Genomic DNA, 19990 nt, shown 5'->3' on the forward strand with positions numbered 1-19990 from the left:
TCTCCAGGACTCTGCTGTGACTTGAAGACAAAACGCCTGTGACCAACCCTGCAGATGAGAGCTAGCATCGGTATGTGTGTGCATACGTGTCCACATACTGTAGGCACAGACACTCGGGCACTTGATAGAGTCTCTGTGTTTGTGCACAGAGATGGCCTGAGGACGGTGACATGGCAGTGCAAGGAATACATTGAGTGCCCAGATCTTGAGATGTGAATACTAGTCTCTACTTAAAGGAACCAGGAGTTCTTGGAGAAATGGTTGGTTTCCAGGCGGGAGCAGAGAAAATCCAAGGTGAGTATGGAACCAAGAGCATCAAGAGCTGGGGAAATGTTCATAGGCTTTAAGGTAGAAAGTCCCCTTTTAGGAAATTATCTAAATGAAATATTCATAAATGCGGGGAGAAAATTGAGTCATAAATATGCTCATTACTTCATGGTTTACAATAAGGAAAATTGGAAGCAAGCCAAATAACAAACAGTAAGGCAAATGACCAAAACCAGTTATGAATATTCACTAAACTGATGCCCTAGGGATGGTAAGTTCACAAGGATGCTTATGTTATAATGTTCAGTTACAAATGCAACATCTAGATCCAGTAAGAGTACAAGTCCTAAGTGACATCTGGATCTTCACTGCAGCCTTCTAGAAGAGAAGCCCTTCGGATCTAGCTCATGTATCAAGGTTTATACCATTTAGCCCTACATTTACCAGCCCCCCCCCCCCCCCCTCATCATCTTTAGTCGGCCTCCATACCTGCCCTAATTTACTGCAGGCTTTGGCACCCCTTTCCCCTGTGCCTCTCGTTCCTCTCATACAGATCTTCTCTGTCCACGCAGATAATGCATCCAACAGCTTGGGTGCTTGGTTTACTTGATGTCCCAATGCCAATGCTCTTCCCCTCTAATCTAATTTAGCAATCTAAAACCATGTCCTTGGACCTCATTACCATACTGTCCTGTTCCAGCTTTGAAATGTTAAACACGGGTACCCTGGTGGCTCAGTCACTTAAGCGTCTGAATCTTGATTTCAGCTCAGGTCATGATCGCGGGGTGTTGAGATTGAGCCCCGAGTTGGGCTCTGTGCTGAACATGGAGCCTCTCTTCATCTCCCCACCATCCCTGATCGCTCGCTTTCTCGCTCACTGTCTCTCTCAAAAAAAAGTTTAACTTCCAGACCCCACTGTAAATCTGTTCTTCCACTTTTTTTCTTAGCAACCTCAACATTCAATGTTCTGGTGGTTCTATTCTAATGCATCCAATCTGTTTTCCCAGATGATTGGACAGCCATTAATTAGCAATCTCCTTATGACTAGGTTAAGTGGAAGTTTTAAAACAGAGGAGGGGAGTTTAGTCATCGACATAGAAGGAGACCCCTTGGCTAGTCTTGTCCCTAGAACACAGTTAGATAACAATCAAATCATTCCGAAAACCTAAGAAATCGACCTGAAGATTGACAGATCAAATTCCACAACTTGAGGGAGAGAAGAGGTCACATCACAGAAAGCAGGAGGTGCAGAGATGTGGTTTGGGGGAAAAACAGATGGTGGGTGCTGTGGAGGGAAGGAAGCCCTTGTCCCAGAGAAAGGTGAGAGAGAGAGTGGAACACACAGGGGATCACACAAAGAAAATACTTCCCGGAGGCCAGGTGCTGGGAAAACAAGAGGGACTGATTTTCCTGAGTTTTTGCAATCAGCAGGGCTTGAAGCCTGGGGTTAGAAAGGTCCGTGGGCTTGGCTGAGATAGAGCCCTGAGGCTGCTGCCCATCCTGGAGTGAAGGTAGCCAAGCACCCCTGGGGCAGAAATAGCATGATCTGGGGATCACCTAAGGTGCATGGGGGAGACAGTTTGATCTTTTGGAGCACATCTGCAAGACGTGGCATGGGCAGAGTCCTGTCTCCTAGGACAAAGAAAGGCAGTGAATGCCATTTCCCTCTGCTACCCCTCAACATAGGTGCAGAGCCCCCTGAGGTAAAAAACACAGCACTCACACTGGCTGTCTAAGCTCCTTATACCAAGTTCTACCCCTCTGTGCTCTTCTGGGACTACTTTTCTGGGGCAAGTGTATCTCAGTCCCAGTGTAGCAGGCTCCTTCCCCAGAGGACCAGCAGAAAGCCCTGTACACCTCATTAACTGAACAGAGTTCTGCAAGGCTTCAGTTCTAGTGAAAGTAACATCAGGTCTCATTTAACAAGCAGACCATAGCACACCTAGTTAGAACTCCCCACACTCTGACCAAGGTCCAAACACTGCCCATAGCTGGCAAGGGAACCCTCTGCAGACACCTGGCCTGAAGGATAGGGCAGCCAAACACAGCAGCAGAGTGTACACAGCGCACATCTGAGAAGTGCAAAGCCTTGGACACTATATGACCTTTTCTTCAGAAAGCCATTACTATCAGGAGCAGAAAACATAGCAGGCTTTTCTAGCACACAGAAGTCAGAGACTTAGAAAAAAATGCCAAGATGGAGGAATTTATCCCAAATGAAAGAACAAGATAAGGTCATGGCCAGAGATCTAATCAAAACCAATGTAAATAATATGACTGATGAAGAATTTAGAGCAACAATTATAAGGATACTCTCTGGGCTTAGGAAAAGAATGCAAGAATTCAGGGAGGCCCTTATCACAGAGATAAAAGAGTTAAGAAACAATCAGTCAGAAATGTGAATCAGTCAGAAATGAAAAATGCAATAACAAAGATTTGAAACAGACTTGATGCAATGAATACAAGGATGGAAGGAGCAGGTGAACAAATTAGTGACCTAGAGGGGCACCTGGGTGGCTCAGTTGTTAAGCATCTGCCTTCGGCTCAGGTCATGATTCCAGTGTCCTGGGATCAGAACCCGGAATCAGGCTCTCTGCTCGGCAGGGAGCCTGCTTTCTCCTCTCTCTCTCTGCCTGCCTCTCTGCCTACTTGTCTGTCAAATAAATAAAATCTTAAAAAAAAAAAAATTAGTGACCTAGAAGACAAAACAGTAGAAAATAATGAAGCTGAACAAAAGAAAGAAGAGTTATACAATACGAGAATAGACTTAGGGAACTCCATGACTCCATTAAAGGTAATAATATTTGTATCATGGGAGTCTCAGAAGAAGAAGGAGGGGGCATAAAATTTATTTGAGGAAATAATAACTAAAAATTTCCCAAATCTGGGGAAGGAAACAGACATCCAGATCCAGGAGGCACAGAGAACCCCCATCAAAATCGACAAAAGCAGGCCAATATCAAGACATATTGTAATTAAATTTGCAAAATATAGTGATAAAGAAAAAAAAAATCCTGAAAACAGCAAGACAAAAGAAGTCCCTAACTTATAAGGGAAAGTCCATAAGGCTGGTTACAGCTCATCAACAGAATCTCTGCAAGCCAGAAGAGAATGGCATGATATATTCAATATGCTGAATAGCAAAAATCTGCAGCCAAGAATACTCTATCCAGCAAGATTATTATTCAAAATGGAAGGAGAGACAGTTTTCCAGACAAACAAAAACTAAAGGAGTTCACTAAACCAACCCTGCAAGAAATATTAAAGGGACTCTTTCTTTTTTTTTTTTTTACCCCAGGAAATATTTATTGTACAAAATTTACATTTGTTGTATATAGTGAAAAGCGTAGCAAAACAACATTTTGTTAGCCCATTTCCTTTGAGATTTCTGTGAAAAGTAAATATTTTTTCCTAATATATTCTCAGATAATATAACTTTTGATATAGTTGTTTAACAGTTGTGTTGGTAACAAGCATCTTGGGACATAAGTATAAAACTGTAAAAAGATTAAAAAAAGTACAGGGGGAAGATCACTACCAAAGAGTGATCTCCATGAACCTGGCATTTTCCACTGCAAGGCGGATGCTGTGGGGTCATCCCCTGTATTCCTGGTTTGGTTATCTGAAGCCATTCATTAAGATACTTGAGTATTTTAATGAACCTTAATCTTAATCTCATTTACAACTACACCAAAAATGATAAGATACTTAGAAATAAACCTAACCAAAGAGATAAAAGATCTGTACTCTGAAAACTAATAAACACTGATAGAAATAATAAACACTGAAAGATAGATAGAAGATAGAAATAATAAACACTGAAAGAAATTGAAAACGACATAAAGATATGGAAAAACATTCTATGATCATGGATTAGAAGAATAAATATTGTTAGAATATCTAGACTACTCAAAGCAATCTACACATTCAGGGCAGTCCCTATCAAAATACCAATAGCATTTTTCACAGAGCTAGAACAAACAATTCTAAAATTTCTATGGAATCACAAGAGACCGGGAAAAGCCAAAGTAATGTTGAAAGAGAAAAGCAAAGCTGTAGGCATCACAATTTTGGACTTCAAGCTGTATTGCAAAGCTACAGTGATTGAGACAATTATATAGTTAAGGCACAAAAATCAATGAAACAGAATAGGAAACACGGAAATGAGCCCATAACTATGTAGTCAATTAATCTTTGACAAAGCAGGAAAGACTATCTAATGGAAAAATACAGTCTCTTCAACATGCAGTGTTGGGAAAAGTGGACAGCAAAAGAGTGAAACTGTCTTAATAATGTCTTATCCCATACACAAAATTAGATTCAAAATGTTTTAAAGACCTGAATGTAAGACAGGAAACCATCAAAATCCTAGAGGAGAACACAGGCAGTAACCTCTTTGACCTTGGCCATAGCAACATTTTACTGGATATGTCTCCTGAGACAAGGAAAACAAAAGCAAAAATTAACTATTGGGAGTTCATCCAAATAAAAAGCTTCCACACAGCAAAGGAACCAATCAATGAAACTAAAAGGCAACCTATGAAATAGAAAAAGATACTTGCAAATGACATATCTGAAAAGGGGTTAGTATCTAAAATCTATAAAGAACTTTTCAAACTCAGCACCCCAAACCAAATAATTCAGTTAAGGAATGGACAGAACACATGAATAGACATTTTTCCAAAGAAGACATAGAAATAGCTAACAGACACAAGATGTCCAACATCATTCATCAACAGGGTAAAGATGAGTTTCACAACACCTTTACTGAGGAATTATATAGTTAAGGCAGCCCATGAACCAGAACTTGCAGGGTACTTGGATTGAATCTAGGGATCTCTGATTACTTTTTAACAGATGCTTTCTTGCAGTTTTTCAAAAGAACATATAATATTGTAATGCTTTGAAAACCAAAGCTTCTGTTCTCACTTTGTTATCAACAATATTAGTGGTTCTTTAAAACCCGATGACTATAATTCACATTATTTCATGCAAATGTATTTCCTAATTTTCAAAGAAAATCTTATAATGGTTAATTTTTAAGAACTAGAAACCATCATAGTATCAAAGATAAAATCAACGTCAGATTGAGTCACAAACCTTTTGGAAATCCATGCCCAGCATTCTCACCTCCATTTGGCAGTGACATCATAATGTCTTAGCTAGTAACAGGACCTGCTGGGCAACAGAAGGAAACTCTTGAGGAGAAGCAGGAGATTACTGGATAAATCAATCATTTGCCCTATGAATTTTATATTGTTTATTTTTGTATCTGGGGTTTTTTCCTTACAGGACCTCAGTACAACTAGCCATGGTGGTGCTGGTGAGTAAGCATTTTAAGGTTTTACAGAAAGAGCAGATGAGAAAGATGACCCATTATCCTAGAAAACTGGTATGTGACAGTTTTCTATAGGATGGTACGAAGTGTATTATTGGAAATATGGCATAATTTACATTTTAAATCTCTGCCTCAAATCATTTGTAGAAAAATGTAGTTGAAAGAAGAGAAAGTAGTAAAAGAACTGAACTTATTTCTTATGAATTTTGCAGATGAGATGTGGGCACCTAACACTATAAAAGAATATAAACCAGGACCGGAAATTAAGGAGAATACTCCTGCTAATGAGAAAAATGGCAATTATTATAAAGATATAAAACAATGTAAGTCTTTAAAGTTAATAGCAACGCATATACAAAAGCTGGTTATACTGGTTTGATTTAATGTTTTAAAAAACTCTAATTTTATTTCCTACTTCCTAAATTCTTATTTATTGCATAAATGTTTCCATGTGTTAAATGAAATTCTCATTTTCTACAGCTTTTTTTTTTTTTTAAGATTTTATTTATTCATTTGACAGACAGAGACCACAAGTAGGCAGAGAGGCAAGCAGAGAGAGAGGAAGGGAAGCAGGCTCCCCACTGAGCAGAGAGCCCGACGTGGGGCTCCATCCCAGGATCCCTGAGATCATGACCTGAGCCGAAGGCAGAGGCTTTAACTCACTGAGCCACTCAGGCGCCCCTCTACAGCTTTTTTTTTTTCATGAGATGTTATGAAGTTTAACAAGGTTCTCTTGATAATTTTCCATAAATAAAAAAGTTCATTATGTAATTATGGTGACTTGAAATTGATCTAATTCTATGGTGAGTTAACCAAAATTTATTTGGAGGTGGGTGTCATTTTCCTAAGGCTGCTGAAACAAATTACCACAAACTTGGTGGCTCAAAGCAACAGTAACTTATTCTCTCACAGTTCTGGAAATCAGAAATCCAAAATCAAAGCTTTGATCATGCCATGCTCTCTACAAAGCCTCTAGAGGTGAATCAGTTCTTGCTTCCTCCAGCTCCTGGTAGCCCCAGGCCTTCCTTGGCTTGTAGCACAGTTCTAGTCTCTGTCTCCCATCTTCACATGGCATTCTTGCTGTGCCTCTGTGTCCATTTCCTCCTCCTTATAAGGACAGCATTCATATCAGATTAGGAGCCCACCTTTCACCCCTGTGATTCCATCTTGACTAATTATATCTTCAATGACCCTATTTCAAAATTAGGTTGGATTCTGAGATCCTGGAGGTTAGGACTTCAATGTGTCTTTTTGTGGGGAGGGACACAGAATTCAACCCATAACAAGATGACTTTAAGATGTCTGAATTTTCCATCAAACTTCAGTTTATTCATCATTGCTCATATGGGCTTTCTTTCTGTGCCCTTATAAGGTCCTCCACTCAAAAGAAACTCTTGTGAAAATAAAAAATTAAGATTAAATCTAGTTGTCTTGGGATCCTTATTAACATTAATCAAAGGAAAAATAGGAATGCAATCAAGATATTTACATATATATTCATGCACATATATATATATACACTCAAGTACTTTGATAATAATAACTTATTAGTTGCATTTCTATTTTCTCTTTGGTGAATCTATGTCCTTCCTTTGTAGGTAAAAAAAAAAACCACCTGATTCTCAGAGAGGTCAATTGCCAGATTTCACACTTCCAAAGCCAGAGTCAGGAGTGTTATCTAATGTCTCTATCACTGGGCTTCTGCCTAGGGTGTCAGTCATTTCCTTTTCAGTCATTTCCGTTTAAAGCAGGTGCCTCTGCTTTAACATATCCAGAGGGTAAATAAACTAAGAGCCTGATGATTACTTCGATTAGAGAAAAAAGTCTTTTTTACACACACAATATATACAAAACATAAATGAAATCCCCCTAAGAAATTGTGTTATGACTTACTTTTCTCATTTAACAACTCTGAAGCTCTTTTCACATCTGCCTCATTATTTTTGGTGGATGCCTAGTATTCCATAAAATGATGTCCCATAATTTATCCACTAGCATTTAAAGAATTGGATTACATGCAGTGTTCCCCTTTTACATTCTTCTCATGTACAGTTGGGTGTATCTCTCTTTGGATAGATATCAAGTACTGGGCATTGCTGAATAAAGAATAAATCTTTAAAAATATTGATACCAGCAAATTGCCCTCCAAAAAGCATCTACTGATTTATGTCCTTCGAGAATGCCCCACAAGCTCACCCACAATGAATATTGTTAATCATATTTTGTGACTGTAAGTGAGAAATTTCCATTACTGTTTTCATTTGCATTGTGATTACTTATGAAGTTGGGTATTTCCCTGTATATTTATGGGCATTTTTATTTCTACTTCTGTGATTTGCCTATTCATATTCATGGCCCACTTTTTTTATCAGGCTGTATTTTCATTTATTTGCAGCAGCTCTTTCTATGTTCAATATATTAATCATTTTCCTATAGTAAAAGTTAACAAGTATTTCCCCCACCAGGCTGTTGCTTATTATTAAACCTGTCTAGGTACCTTAATCATAGAGAAAAATTGTAATTTTCTAAAATTAGTTGTTGATTAATTTTTAAATAATTTCTGCATTTTATATTTTGGTTAGGTAGGTCTTATTCAATTGAAGAAATTAAATTATTTTCCTATTTTTTCAAATAATCTCATTTTTGTTTTTAACTCTTAGGTCTTAAATCATTATCTTTGTATATGTCATAAATATACGCACAAAACTTTATATTTTTCAAGGAGGTTTGCCAAATATCTAACACCAATTCCCTACTCATGTGAAGCCCATTTAATGTAATCTAAATTCTCACTTGAAACTGGATTAGTTATTACCTTTTTATTGTTTCTTCTAGCTGTTTTTCCCTGTAAAAATACCAAAATGCTTTAATTTTTATAGTTTCGTGACTCATAACATGCATGTTGGGCTTTGGTTTTGTTTTGTTATATTTCCCCATAAATCTAGCTCAGAAATTCCTCAAAAATCAAAATACACTAATGACACTGTTTGTGTGTGCATACACATGCCTGCATGGTAGGATGATTGAATATATATGTAGGTGCTAAACACACATATACATTCATGTATGTATAAAATTTTCTGTCATTTCATGAGATTTTAAGAAAAACGAGACATGTATATGTCAATATGTCAGACTGCCATCTGGATCCAATTTACTTTGACTCTGGTTGAGTGGATATATCCATTAGTTTTGAATTATAACCAACCCTCAGTAATTTCTTCTCAGAATGTTGTTTAGCACAAGGTTTACCAATTTGGCTTTTTCTCCATGAATTTTATGTTTATTTAATTTTTTAATTATTTTTAAAAGATTTTATTTATCCATTTGACACAGAGAAAGCACAAGCAGTGGGAGCAGCAGAGGGAAAAGGGGAAGCGGCCTCCCCACTGAACTAGGAGCCCAACACAGGGCTTCATTCCATGACCTTAGCTGAAGGCAGATAGACGCTTAACTGAATGAGCCACCCAGGCACCCCATGAATTTTATTTTTAAACCCTTCCCCATTTCCTTAATTTGTAGCTAAAGAATGTCTCAAATACTTTATTATTCTTTTCTCAGAATTAGTGCCTATGTTTTAAGAAAAAAAATTAGATAAGGAAAAATTTAAAGGAACAAGAAGGAACTGAGTTAGTTGCTGAAAACATTTGGTCTTGTATTTTTAGATGTGTTCACAACGCAAAATCCAAATGGCAGCCAGTCTGAAATATCTGTGAGAGCAACAACTGATTTGCAATTTGCTCTTAAAAACTGTAAGTACTGAGAGTTCTGAAAGTCACTGTTACAAATATGAAAAGCCCTTAAAGCAAGATTTCCAAATAGCACTAGAGTGTATCAAGTAAGAAAAAGGTCTTAGTTGATCTTGTATCAGGGAATCTTAGTTTCTAAAAAAGGAGACTGACTCCATGTCCCTTGTAGTAATAAAGTCAGAAGTCAAGGAGGTTCTTACATATCTTAGCCTCATATTTTTGGTTTGAAAAGAAAAATAATGACTCGAGGGCTCTAGAAAATTGTATGTTTTCTTAAACCCACATTTTTATTCCTTTCTACTTATACCTTCTACTTCAAATGTTCTTATTTCCTTTTTGTGTCTTTCCATCAAGCGTAATTAATTTGCTAGATAAAACATTTGTCAGCATGTGACTTCAGAGGCCACTAAAAGTCTTCAAAGGACATACCCATATCTTACACCATGAAGTATCAACAGCTCATATCTACAAAACACATTAGCATAAAACAGAAGATAAGGAAAAGAGGATAGAATTAAATAGGGAAGAGAGAATGTTTCTGGCTCTAGCAGCTTCAATATTGAGAAAAGCCAGATTCCGTAATACCTAATTATTAATAAAGTTATTTGACAATAATGGAATATTTTGAGTAATTCTAAACCTTGGGACATAAATGAGAGGGGCATTTCAAGGGCATATGTTAATTAAGCAAATCACTCATGGGAATTTTACATGTACACAGCAAACATCATTTTTGTTTGGAGTTGTTTGGAACAAGAAACAGAGAGTCAGGTCTTCAACAGACCGGGTAGCTCAAATTCCCTTAGGAGATGGATTATTGAAGACCATAGGACCCATGGAAGAAATTCTAAAACCCTAATTTCTATTCCCACAATTCAGGTCCTCAAAGTATTGTCAAAGAAAGTTGGATTGGAATAAGAAATTGCTGCCATTTTAAATGGGGGCTCTAACAGAAAGAAATAATACTAACATGGTAGGGACATTCTAGAGGAGCAAGCCCTTCAAGGAGATGGAATTCTCCAGAATAATTTTGACTAACAATTCTTTTAGTGCCCAGAACTGTGAGGGCAAGGGGAAAATCCACACACTTTTCTCTAAGTATAAGGGATGCATGGCATAGGTGAAGGATTACTTACGAATTTTGTTGGAGTCCTGCTTGAATTATGTCAACTCTGGGAACAGACTCCTTTTCATAACTTTCTTGCCAACAATTCTCCTGTCATGGTGCTGTCGGTAGGCTCGGTCTCAATTCATTCTGCCTCTCTGTAGAGCTTCTTTTAGAGTGAGATTGCCTGTACTTCATGTGGAACTTAACTGACTTCCTTATTAAACAAAATTAAAGGAAATGGCCACCATGGGGATGTGTGTGGAAAATGTCCCCCAGTCACAATTGTTCCCAAATACACTCTTACTGACATTCCTCCAGAAGATGGACACATTATAGACTGAGAGATATACTAAATTAGGCCTGAAAACCCCTGATTTGTAGCCCCAAATGGTTGTATTCAAGACTCTGTTTTGAGTAGTTCACACGCAGATGTTTCAGATTTACAAGGACGCTGATGCGCCTTCCTCTTCTGTGTCCGAACACTGACTGGCCCCCAAGCTCTCCAGGGCTGATAGGATCACTTCAAGTCCTGTTAAGGGAAACATCTGAACCCAATGTTCTCATCCAGTACATCTGTCTTACCTCTAAAGGAAGCTTATAGCCACCACCACAACCACCCCCCACCCTTGTCCCTGTTTTTCCTCTCTCTTACAAATTATAGGTGTATGAATCCCCTCTCAGGCAACCCATTATCCCAAATGCTGCCTTCTTTCCCCTCCTTGAGAGATCTCGGGAAAATGTCAACATCTTTCTCTTTTTTTCCCCTTTTATTCCGTTTTTTAGCTTAAAAAAATGCCTAATCATAGATGCTGTCAATATTTGTATGTGCTGATAATCTGTTACCCTTTTCTCAGATAAACTCGTCAATGAAACAACTGTGTCACCTATTGGAAAAGGCACCAGTGAAGAATTTCCAGCAGAAACCTCTGGAAAATACAATCAAAGTATTAAAGTTTCAAAACTGTAGTCATACTTGGAGCATATCATTATATGATCTAATTTATGTTTCACTACTCTGAGTACTTTATATAGTAATAACATGCTTAAAGAATTTTTACAGCTACAATTTAAAGTCACTCTAAAATCTTCTAAACAGCAAAAATCTGAGTCAATTTTTAGATTTGTCTGACAAGGAATAGGATGTGGGCTCTTTTTAAAATGAAACATATTTTAATAAAATGTATTATATTTATATTTATATTAGATATATAAGTATATTTTAATACATTTTAATAATGTAAATTTTCTATCTGCTTGAGGAATAAATTTATCTGTAATTAGAATCAATTTTTAGTATTTCCTGAAATTTTGGGGGAGGGGTTGGTAGTGACAAGTTTCAAAATCAAAATCATTATTTTACTTTCAATAAGAATATTGTTCCTTATAAAATATTATTTTATAGAATATTGTTCCTTATAAAATAATTATAGAACCATATCAATCCAGGATGGCTCTCCTCTAAAGTCTTGGATGAGTGGTCTAATTGAAGATAATGGACCTGTCATTACAAGAAGCATCCAAGTATGTTTCTCATATGGTTACTGTGAAGTAGTTTGCATCTTTAACACTTCTAAAACAAATAAAAATCTTAGTCACTTTTTTTTTTATATATATAAGAATAGAAATCTCATCATCCTAGTGGTGTTCCTTTCTAAAATACCTTTAGTAATTTACTACTTAGCTTGGGTCATGTTCTAATTTCTTTTTTTCTTAATTTGTTATTTTTTTTTTATGTTCCATTTTCTTAACCAGGCATTTAAATCTGAAAATAATCTATTGAGAAATGTTCAGGTTTCATTTCCAGTCACATTCCCCATCCATATTCTTCACGCCAGTCTGTCTGAGGCTCTTAGAACTCACCAAATCTCATGACTCAGTGGAATGATCTCACTCTTGCCTTGTTTGCCTGGCAAACTATTTCTAGTCCTCTAAGCCTATACTGAGCACCATCTCCATTTCAAAGGGCTTCTGGCCTTTGCAACTGGAGCTAGGGCTCTCTGTGCATCCCACTTGTGCATTTCTATTGAACCCCCACTATCCTACATCCTAATTAACAGTGATTCTTGTCTGCCTCCCAAACTAAGAGTGTGTTCTGTCAGCATAAGGCCTGTGTCCTCTTCATTTCTGAACTTTAATGCCAGCCACAGCATCTGTCACATGGTAGGAGCTCAAGGTATAACTGTTACATGACTAAACAAGTGAATAAATGCTCTATCGCAAATTTACTAAACTGAACTTACCTTACTTAGTTATCTTGTTCTATTTTGTTTTTTAAACAGGACTAATCAAGGGTCCAAATGAACCTGCATTTTGGACAATGTTAGCTAAAGGTAAACTCATAGTGGTTAGGTAGCTGGGGAAATGTTTTGGTTTTCTAAAGTCTTACATAAGAAAGCCAAGGCCAGTGTAAATAGTTCTAAAATTGAGAATTAATAAGTCAACATTTTGCTGCCATTATCACGTGTAACAGCAAATGCAAAATAAACCCACAAAATTGATTGTGCCGCACACTTTCTGATTCTCTCCCCAAAGCTTACTCTCCTATAAATGTTGCAATTTTGTCATTCAGTTTATTTATGATTAAAAATTTTAAATAAGGCTCTCCCTCAATGTAGTCCATCTTTGTGTTTAGAGCAGTATGCATGTAAGCACATGGAGATCTGTGAATAAATGCAAAGTATATAGCAAAACATACGCATGTAGAAAGTAATGCATGTATCATAAACATATAAGCATATGTGTGTAAATGTAGTGTGCTTGTCTTACAAATGCATGTTTATGTAGATGCACACATGTATAATGTGATTCATGTAGCACACACACATAGATGCACACACTGTAAACACGAAATAGATACTGAATTCAGTTAAGTCTCATTATTTGCAGATTTTGTGTTTGTGAATTTACCTATGTCTAAAATATATGTGTAAACCACCCCTCCCATCACTTTCATGGTCATTTGCAGACATGCACAGAGCAGCAAAAAATTTTAATTGCCTGACCCTCATGTGCTTAACGGAGGCAGAACAAGGAACACCCTGTTTTCCTTTTGCAGCTCTTACACTGTAATTAAGTGTCCTTTTTGTTGTCTGTTTAGTGCTACGTGTTTTGCATTTGTACGCTTTTGGTCGGTGATTTTGCTAATGAACGTGGCCCCTAAGTGTAGTATTAAGATGCTGGGCAGTGTTCTTGAGCGCAAGAAGGCGGTGATACAACTTACGGAGAAAATATGTGTCAGATAAACTTTGTTTAGGCTTGAGTGATCATGCAGTTAATCATGAATTCAGTGTTAATAAATCAGCAATATATATTAAATAAAGTATCTTTAAACAGAAACACACATTAAAAAGTTATGTATTGATTGGTTGATGAAGACGTTGTGGCCAGAGGTTCTCAGGGATCTAAGCTTGCATTTCCTCCAGGACCAACAATTCAGACTTCACCAAGTCAGTGTTCCCATGACTTTGTGGAGCATAACTGTCATAAATAATGAGAATACACTCTCTATATTAAACACACACACACACACACAGTAATTTTCATAAGTGAATTTTGTTTACCATAACACCACTTTATTGTCTTAACAGCTTTAAATGCAACACCAACAGCTGAGGAGATTGAAGAAAGAGATGAATTATTTCGCCCAATTCCAAGTAAGAACAAAATACTTCAGTTAAATGGCATAAGTGCCGGCACACGTTTCAGTGTGTGACTTCACTGCGTGGAGATACTGTTTTCCCTAGTAACGTGGAATGTATGTAAAAGGGTAGCGTGGTAGCTAACATTATCTCAGTGAGGACATGTGCTGTTTTAAAGAGGCTCCTAAGCATTATTCTCCAGTCGCCATATATGCAGAGGGATGTTTTCATTTTCCGGTTTTGTGACTTCTATTCCTGAAACAGAGAAACCAATCAGAGGAGTAGGCAAGTGAATCATATCTAGATATCTAGAACACAGTGTTTTTAATTGATAGACTCTGTTTTCTGAGCAGTTTTAGGATTACAGAATAAAATGAGCAAAAAGTACAGAGAGCTCTCCTGCATTTCCCCAACTTGGTTTCTCCTATCGTTCTCAGCTTGAGTTTAGTTTGGTACGGGTTTTACAATGGATGAGCTAACATCAATGTTAGTATTAATTAAAGTGCGTAGTTTACATTAGGGTCCACTCCTTGTGTTGCACAGGTCTGTACATTTTGACAACTGCATAATCTTGTGTCCACCAACACGATCATAGAATCATTTCACTGCACTAGAAATCTCTTCGGCTCCACCATCCGCCCCTTTGTCCTTCAATCTGTGGCAACCACTGATCCTTCCACCACAACCATAGTTTCGCCTTTTCCAGAATGTTATATAGTTGGAAACATAAAGTACATAGACTCAGCCTGGTTTCTTTTGCTCAGTAATATGCATTTAAGATTCCTCTAAGTATTTTCGTGACCCGATGGCTCATTTCTTTTTATCACTGAATAACATTTCCTTGTGTGGATATACCAATGTATCCATTCGCCTACTGGAGGACATCTTGATTACTTCCAATTTTTGGCAATAACAAATAAAGCTGCTATAAACATTCGTATGTAGGTCTTTGTGTGGACCTAAGGTTTCAACTCTTCTGGGTAAATGCCAAGAATTGTGATAGGTGGATTGTGTGGCAAAACTATGTTTAGCTTTGTAAGAAATTACCAAACTGACTTCTAAAGTGGCGGTACCATTTTGTATTACCACCAGCAATGAATGAGAGAATTCCTGCTGCTGAATGTAGTGTTGTGTTTTGTTTGGTTTGTAATTTTCATGCATGCATTAGTTCTATTTATGTGAGTAAAAGAATTGATTTCAATATAAAATTTCATGAAAAGACAATATATTAATTTCCCCCCAGAACTCTGTCCTACAAATAAACTATGGGGGGAAAAAGCCAGCATCTGATGATACATCTAAGGCTTGACCTCTCTGTTCTGCATTGGATTATTTGACAAATACAAACATTTGCCTTGCAGGGTTTTAAAAATATCACGTGAGGCTTTGTTTAGAAAAGTTACGTGTAGGAATGACTCATACTGTGTTACCTTAGAAATATTTTGTCTTTCCAAGTAATTAAATTGAACATGATTAATTTTTTTATCACATATGGAGCACGTATTACACATGTCAGGTGCTTTATATACATTATTATGTCAGTCCTCCATGAAGTTGGGATTATCCCCATTTTACAGATGAAGGAACTGAAGCTTAGAAAAACTGCCCAAGGTTGTAATTAGCTTTCTCATCTTTTCCAGTGGTGGGGAATTCCAAACCTTCTCTAGTTTTGACCATGATCTTGAAAAACAAAATGTACTATAAACTCACCTCTTTACAAAAACCCTTTTAAGGAGCAGCAGAGCAATTCAAGAACACAGCCCCTCCTAACATAATGTGATTATTCCCCCTCAAAGAACCTGCCTTAAAGTCAACAATCACTGACAGCTGTATCCATTTCACTTTTCATGGTCTAAGATCACCCTTTGACAATTATGGAATCAGGGAATACACACATGCAAACTCGCCACTGCTTATCACCAAAACACCATAACCTAGAAAATAATGAAAACTTTGGAACTTTTGGATGGGAGAAAGTTGGGGCAAGAGAGAAAAATCAACACAGTTATTTCAAGTCACCATTAAATGTCTATTAAGTCAGACATAAATTCAGGAAAATGCAAAGTGTGGCAGTAAAGATGTATTTTCATTGATAGATTTAGTAAAAAGAACTTCGACATCTTTGGATCTGGACATGATTTTTTATTGTCTAACTTACTTTAGAAGTTTAAAAAAATTTTTTTAGCTTTATTTAAGTTTTATTTATTTATTTAATATTAAGTTTTAGTTTTATTATCTAACTTTTTTAACATCAAATACACTAGGTGTGGTCTCAGTAACAGAATGACAAATGAGGTTCTTAAATTTCATGGAGAGAACATCTGGTACACCATCCTTTTAGCATCAAAGTCAATGAGGGCCCCAAGAGTAAAAGGGTGTCTTTCTCTTCTGAAGGACAAGGCCCTGGTGTGTAAGTTCATCACATTTTTTAATAGTCATCTCTTGTGTCTTGAAATGGTCTTTATCAGTCAGGGAGGAAGATGGCTATAGATATATTTGAGCATCTGGTAACCTGGGATTGAAACCAGATTTTGCCCTTCATTCGTTATGTGAGATGGGCGAATTCATAAACTTCCCTGATCCTCTGAAATGGAGCTAAGAACAGCTCCCCCGGGATGACTGTGGCGGTTCAACAAAACAAGTGAAGAGTACTTCGCCTTAGGGAGTAGCCTACAGTCTTCTTTGCGTTGCATGAGGCAAGTGAGGGTGCACAGTGATACCCTGGATGGTGAAGCCTTCTCTTCAGTTGCTTTGCTCTCTTTACTCGTCCAGGAAGACATGCTGGAAACAGTCACTCTTTTCCATCGCACTTTCTTTCTTTCCTCTCAGGGTCTGATTTGAATGCCACAAGTGAAGACACCCTGACCAAGCTACAGGAAATCAAGTTAAAATTAATGCTGGGCATCTCGTTGATGACCCTCTTCCTTTTTGTTATCCTCTTGGCAGTCTGTAGTGCCATGCTGTACAAAGTGAAGACAATTAAGTAAGTCTGCAGACCTCTGGAGTCTTTGGAACATGCACGATGTGAAGCTGTCACCCTCTCTCTTTAGCAAATTGTTCAGGAAATGTGGCTCCCAAATGTATCTATAAGATCTCAAGTTAAACTCCAGTTCCCCTATTCAGAAAGGAGCATGGGGCTGTCTGGAGAATTTTCCCCCAGTGTATTAGTCATCTAGAGATAAAGTAATATTCGTCAATTGGAAAGGCTATAGAAAATCTAGATATGCATTCTTTTTTGCCAGCCTTGGATCAAAAGAGCTATGAACTCTGTTCTAAACAGCACATCTGCTTAAGGTCTAACATTTTTCATTTATTTATATGGTGTTATACAAAGTAATTGGACAGAATTAATGTGTTATTTCAATTTTTGTGATGCTTTTCTAAATTGAGTTGAGCTGCAAATGTATGTAATGAAAAATAATTCTCAATACATGTTTTCTTTTTCAGTTATAAAAATAGATGTCAGACTGAATACACCGTCAACCCAGAGCTGGCAACTCTGTCTTATTTTCATCCATCAGAAGGCATATCAGACACATCTTTCTCTAAGAGTGCTGAGAGCAGCACGTTTTGGGGCACCACTTCTTCAGAACTGAAAAAACAAGACACAGTGTCAAAATCTAGAACAACAGACATTGTTTCCACAGCCTCAGATGAGACAGGCGGGAATGAGGAGTCAGATTTAATTCAGAGTGAGGAGCCAAGTGAAGAAACACCCACTGATGAGTAGACTTGAAGTTTTTGTCAGAAAAGAAGTTTCTTTGTGATTTCACTAACGTCATGATTTGGAAACTGCTGAGAAACTTAAATTTACTGGTGTCTGAAAAGGAGGACATATTCAATAAAATTATCTCAGCCATAAAAACTATACAATGGAAAAAAATACAAGAAAATAATTTAAGGTGTGGAAAACTCATTCAGTAAAAATAATCCTGGACAGTGACTTATGAAATTTATTTACTCTAGGCTGATTAGCTTTAAAATGAAGACATTTAGGTATCTATCTTATCTGTGGACATTTGGGAAACTTTCATGATAATCACCACTACCTTCATCCTTCCCCCTCACCAAAGCAAAAAGAACACACTTGTTTGTGTTTTACTGCTGAAACAGTTGTGCCCTATGAAGAAATGAAACTAAATTAGTACTAGAGACTCCTAGCATTCTTTTTAATTTTTGCCACTTTAAAATTTTTATTTAAATTCTATTGATATAATGTATCAGTTTCAGAGGTAGAGTTCAGAGATTCATCAGTCGCCCAGGATACCCAGGACACATTACATCACGTTCCCTCCTTAGTGCCCATCAGCCACTTCCCCATCTTCCCACCCACCATCCCTTCAGCAAACCTCAGTTTGTTTCCTATAGTTGAGTCACCTACGGTTTTTCTCCCTCTCTGATTTCGTCTTATTTTTTTCTCCCTTCCCTGTGATCCGGTGTTTTTTTAAAATTCCACATATGAATGAAATTATTTGTCTTTCTCTGATGTATCTTGCTTAGCATAATACCCTCTAGCTCCATCCATGTCCTTGTAAGTGGGAAGATTTTTTTTATGGCTGAGTAATATTCCACTGTATATACACCATATCTTCTTTATTCAATCATCTGTCGATGGACATCTGGGCTCTTTCCATCAGCTATTGTGGACATCACTGCTACAAACATTGGGGTGCTGTTCCCCTTTGGATCACTACAAGCCTCTTAGCATTCTTGTTTAAAAGTCGAGTGATCAATCACTTATGAGGCCATCCATTCCAGAAGTATGTCAATTTCCAAAGAAGACCAATGGAATATGGATATCGTTTCCCTTTGAGGTATTAGTTTCAACTGGAAGGATTTGGGGAACGTGTCAGATCTTTTGTGGATATGTGTGGAGCTGGGGGGAGGGTGCGAATTCAGGTTTTATTGTCTTCCTAAATTCTCACCTACTTTATGCTCCACGGTTTGGTATGTCACACTGAATGGCACGCTTATTTCACACATCAAGAAATGAAAACTCAGGTAAATCAGATATGCTGCCTAAGATCACCTGCTGGAGAAGCTAAGATGTGCTTCCAAAACGAGGTCTCTCTGTGATTCATGGAGGTTACTAGTCAAATATAACAGAAGTCAAAGGTGGTTGTTAGGAGCAAGCTAGGCTCCACATAGGGCAGGAGGTTCCTTAGGGGACCTTTTAGCTCTTGGGAAATTGTTTTCTCTACCTCGGGCGTAGGTCCCTACAAACCTTCCCTGCGGAGGAGCAAAGAGTCTGTTCACACTCACCAGCCAGGCCCTCCCCCCCCAAACCCCGGCCCCAACCATTCTCAGTCATTTCCGTCCTAAATCCAGCCCCCTCTCACCATTGGTTGGGAAAGCTCTGCCCTTGAGGCGCTATGGACTATATCAGACTGACGCTCCAGGAGAAAGCAGTGGCCTGGCAGCTCTCCCCAGCTCCTGCTCTGTGTGGGCCAAGCTCTTGAGCCGGGGGGGTGGGGGGGGGTGACCTTGGGCAGTGGCCCAAGCTACCCTCAGCGGGTTACTTTTGCCATTTTCCATGCCCTTTTGGTGGCACCGGGGGTCTGGGCCAGCGTTTGTATTGCCAGTTGGGGCGCCAGGACATGCGGTAGGAACTGAGTGAGGCAGAGAGTTGCTGCTGCCTGGAAGCAGGTGCGGGGGAGCCACGTTGAATCCACGGGTGAGAAAGAGCGTGTGGAGGGAGTATCAGGTGGACTTGAGGAGGGTTTGACTATCAACCATTCCCACCTGTTTTCTCCACCTACCCTTGAGAGGGGCCCAGGATTTCCTTGATCAGAAGTAAGTGAAGTCAGGATTCAATGACCCAACTTCTCTACAGTGCTTAACAAGTATTATAGAGCAAGAAAGTTAATCACTATAGCATTACTATGGCTAA

At 38.1% G+C, this 19990-nt stretch overlaps 1 protein-coding gene across 1 annotated transcript; it reads left to right on the forward strand.

Moving 5' to 3' along the window:
• The first annotated feature begins 257 nt into the window (after positions 1 to 257).
• Positions 258 to 18084, forward strand: EQTN (equatorin). The gene is made up of 8 exons (XM_059410128.1): positions 258 to 294; positions 5818 to 5928; positions 9271 to 9357; positions 12610 to 12614; positions 12753 to 12792; positions 14050 to 14115; positions 16930 to 17083; positions 17548 to 18084. Exons 1-8 carry the CDS (start codon positions 258 to 260, stop codon positions 17828 to 17830), a joined length of 783 nt encoding a protein of 260 aa, XP_059266111.1. The 3' UTR covers positions 17831 to 18084.
• Positions 18085 to 19990: the final 1906 nt, after the last annotated feature.

Source organism: Mustela nigripes, chromosome 9 (genome assembly GCF_022355385.1).
Source record: "Mustela nigripes isolate SB6536 chromosome 9, MUSNIG.SB6536, whole genome shotgun sequence".
Lineage (NCBI taxonomy): Eukaryota > Metazoa > Chordata > Mammalia > Carnivora > Mustelidae > Mustela > Mustela nigripes.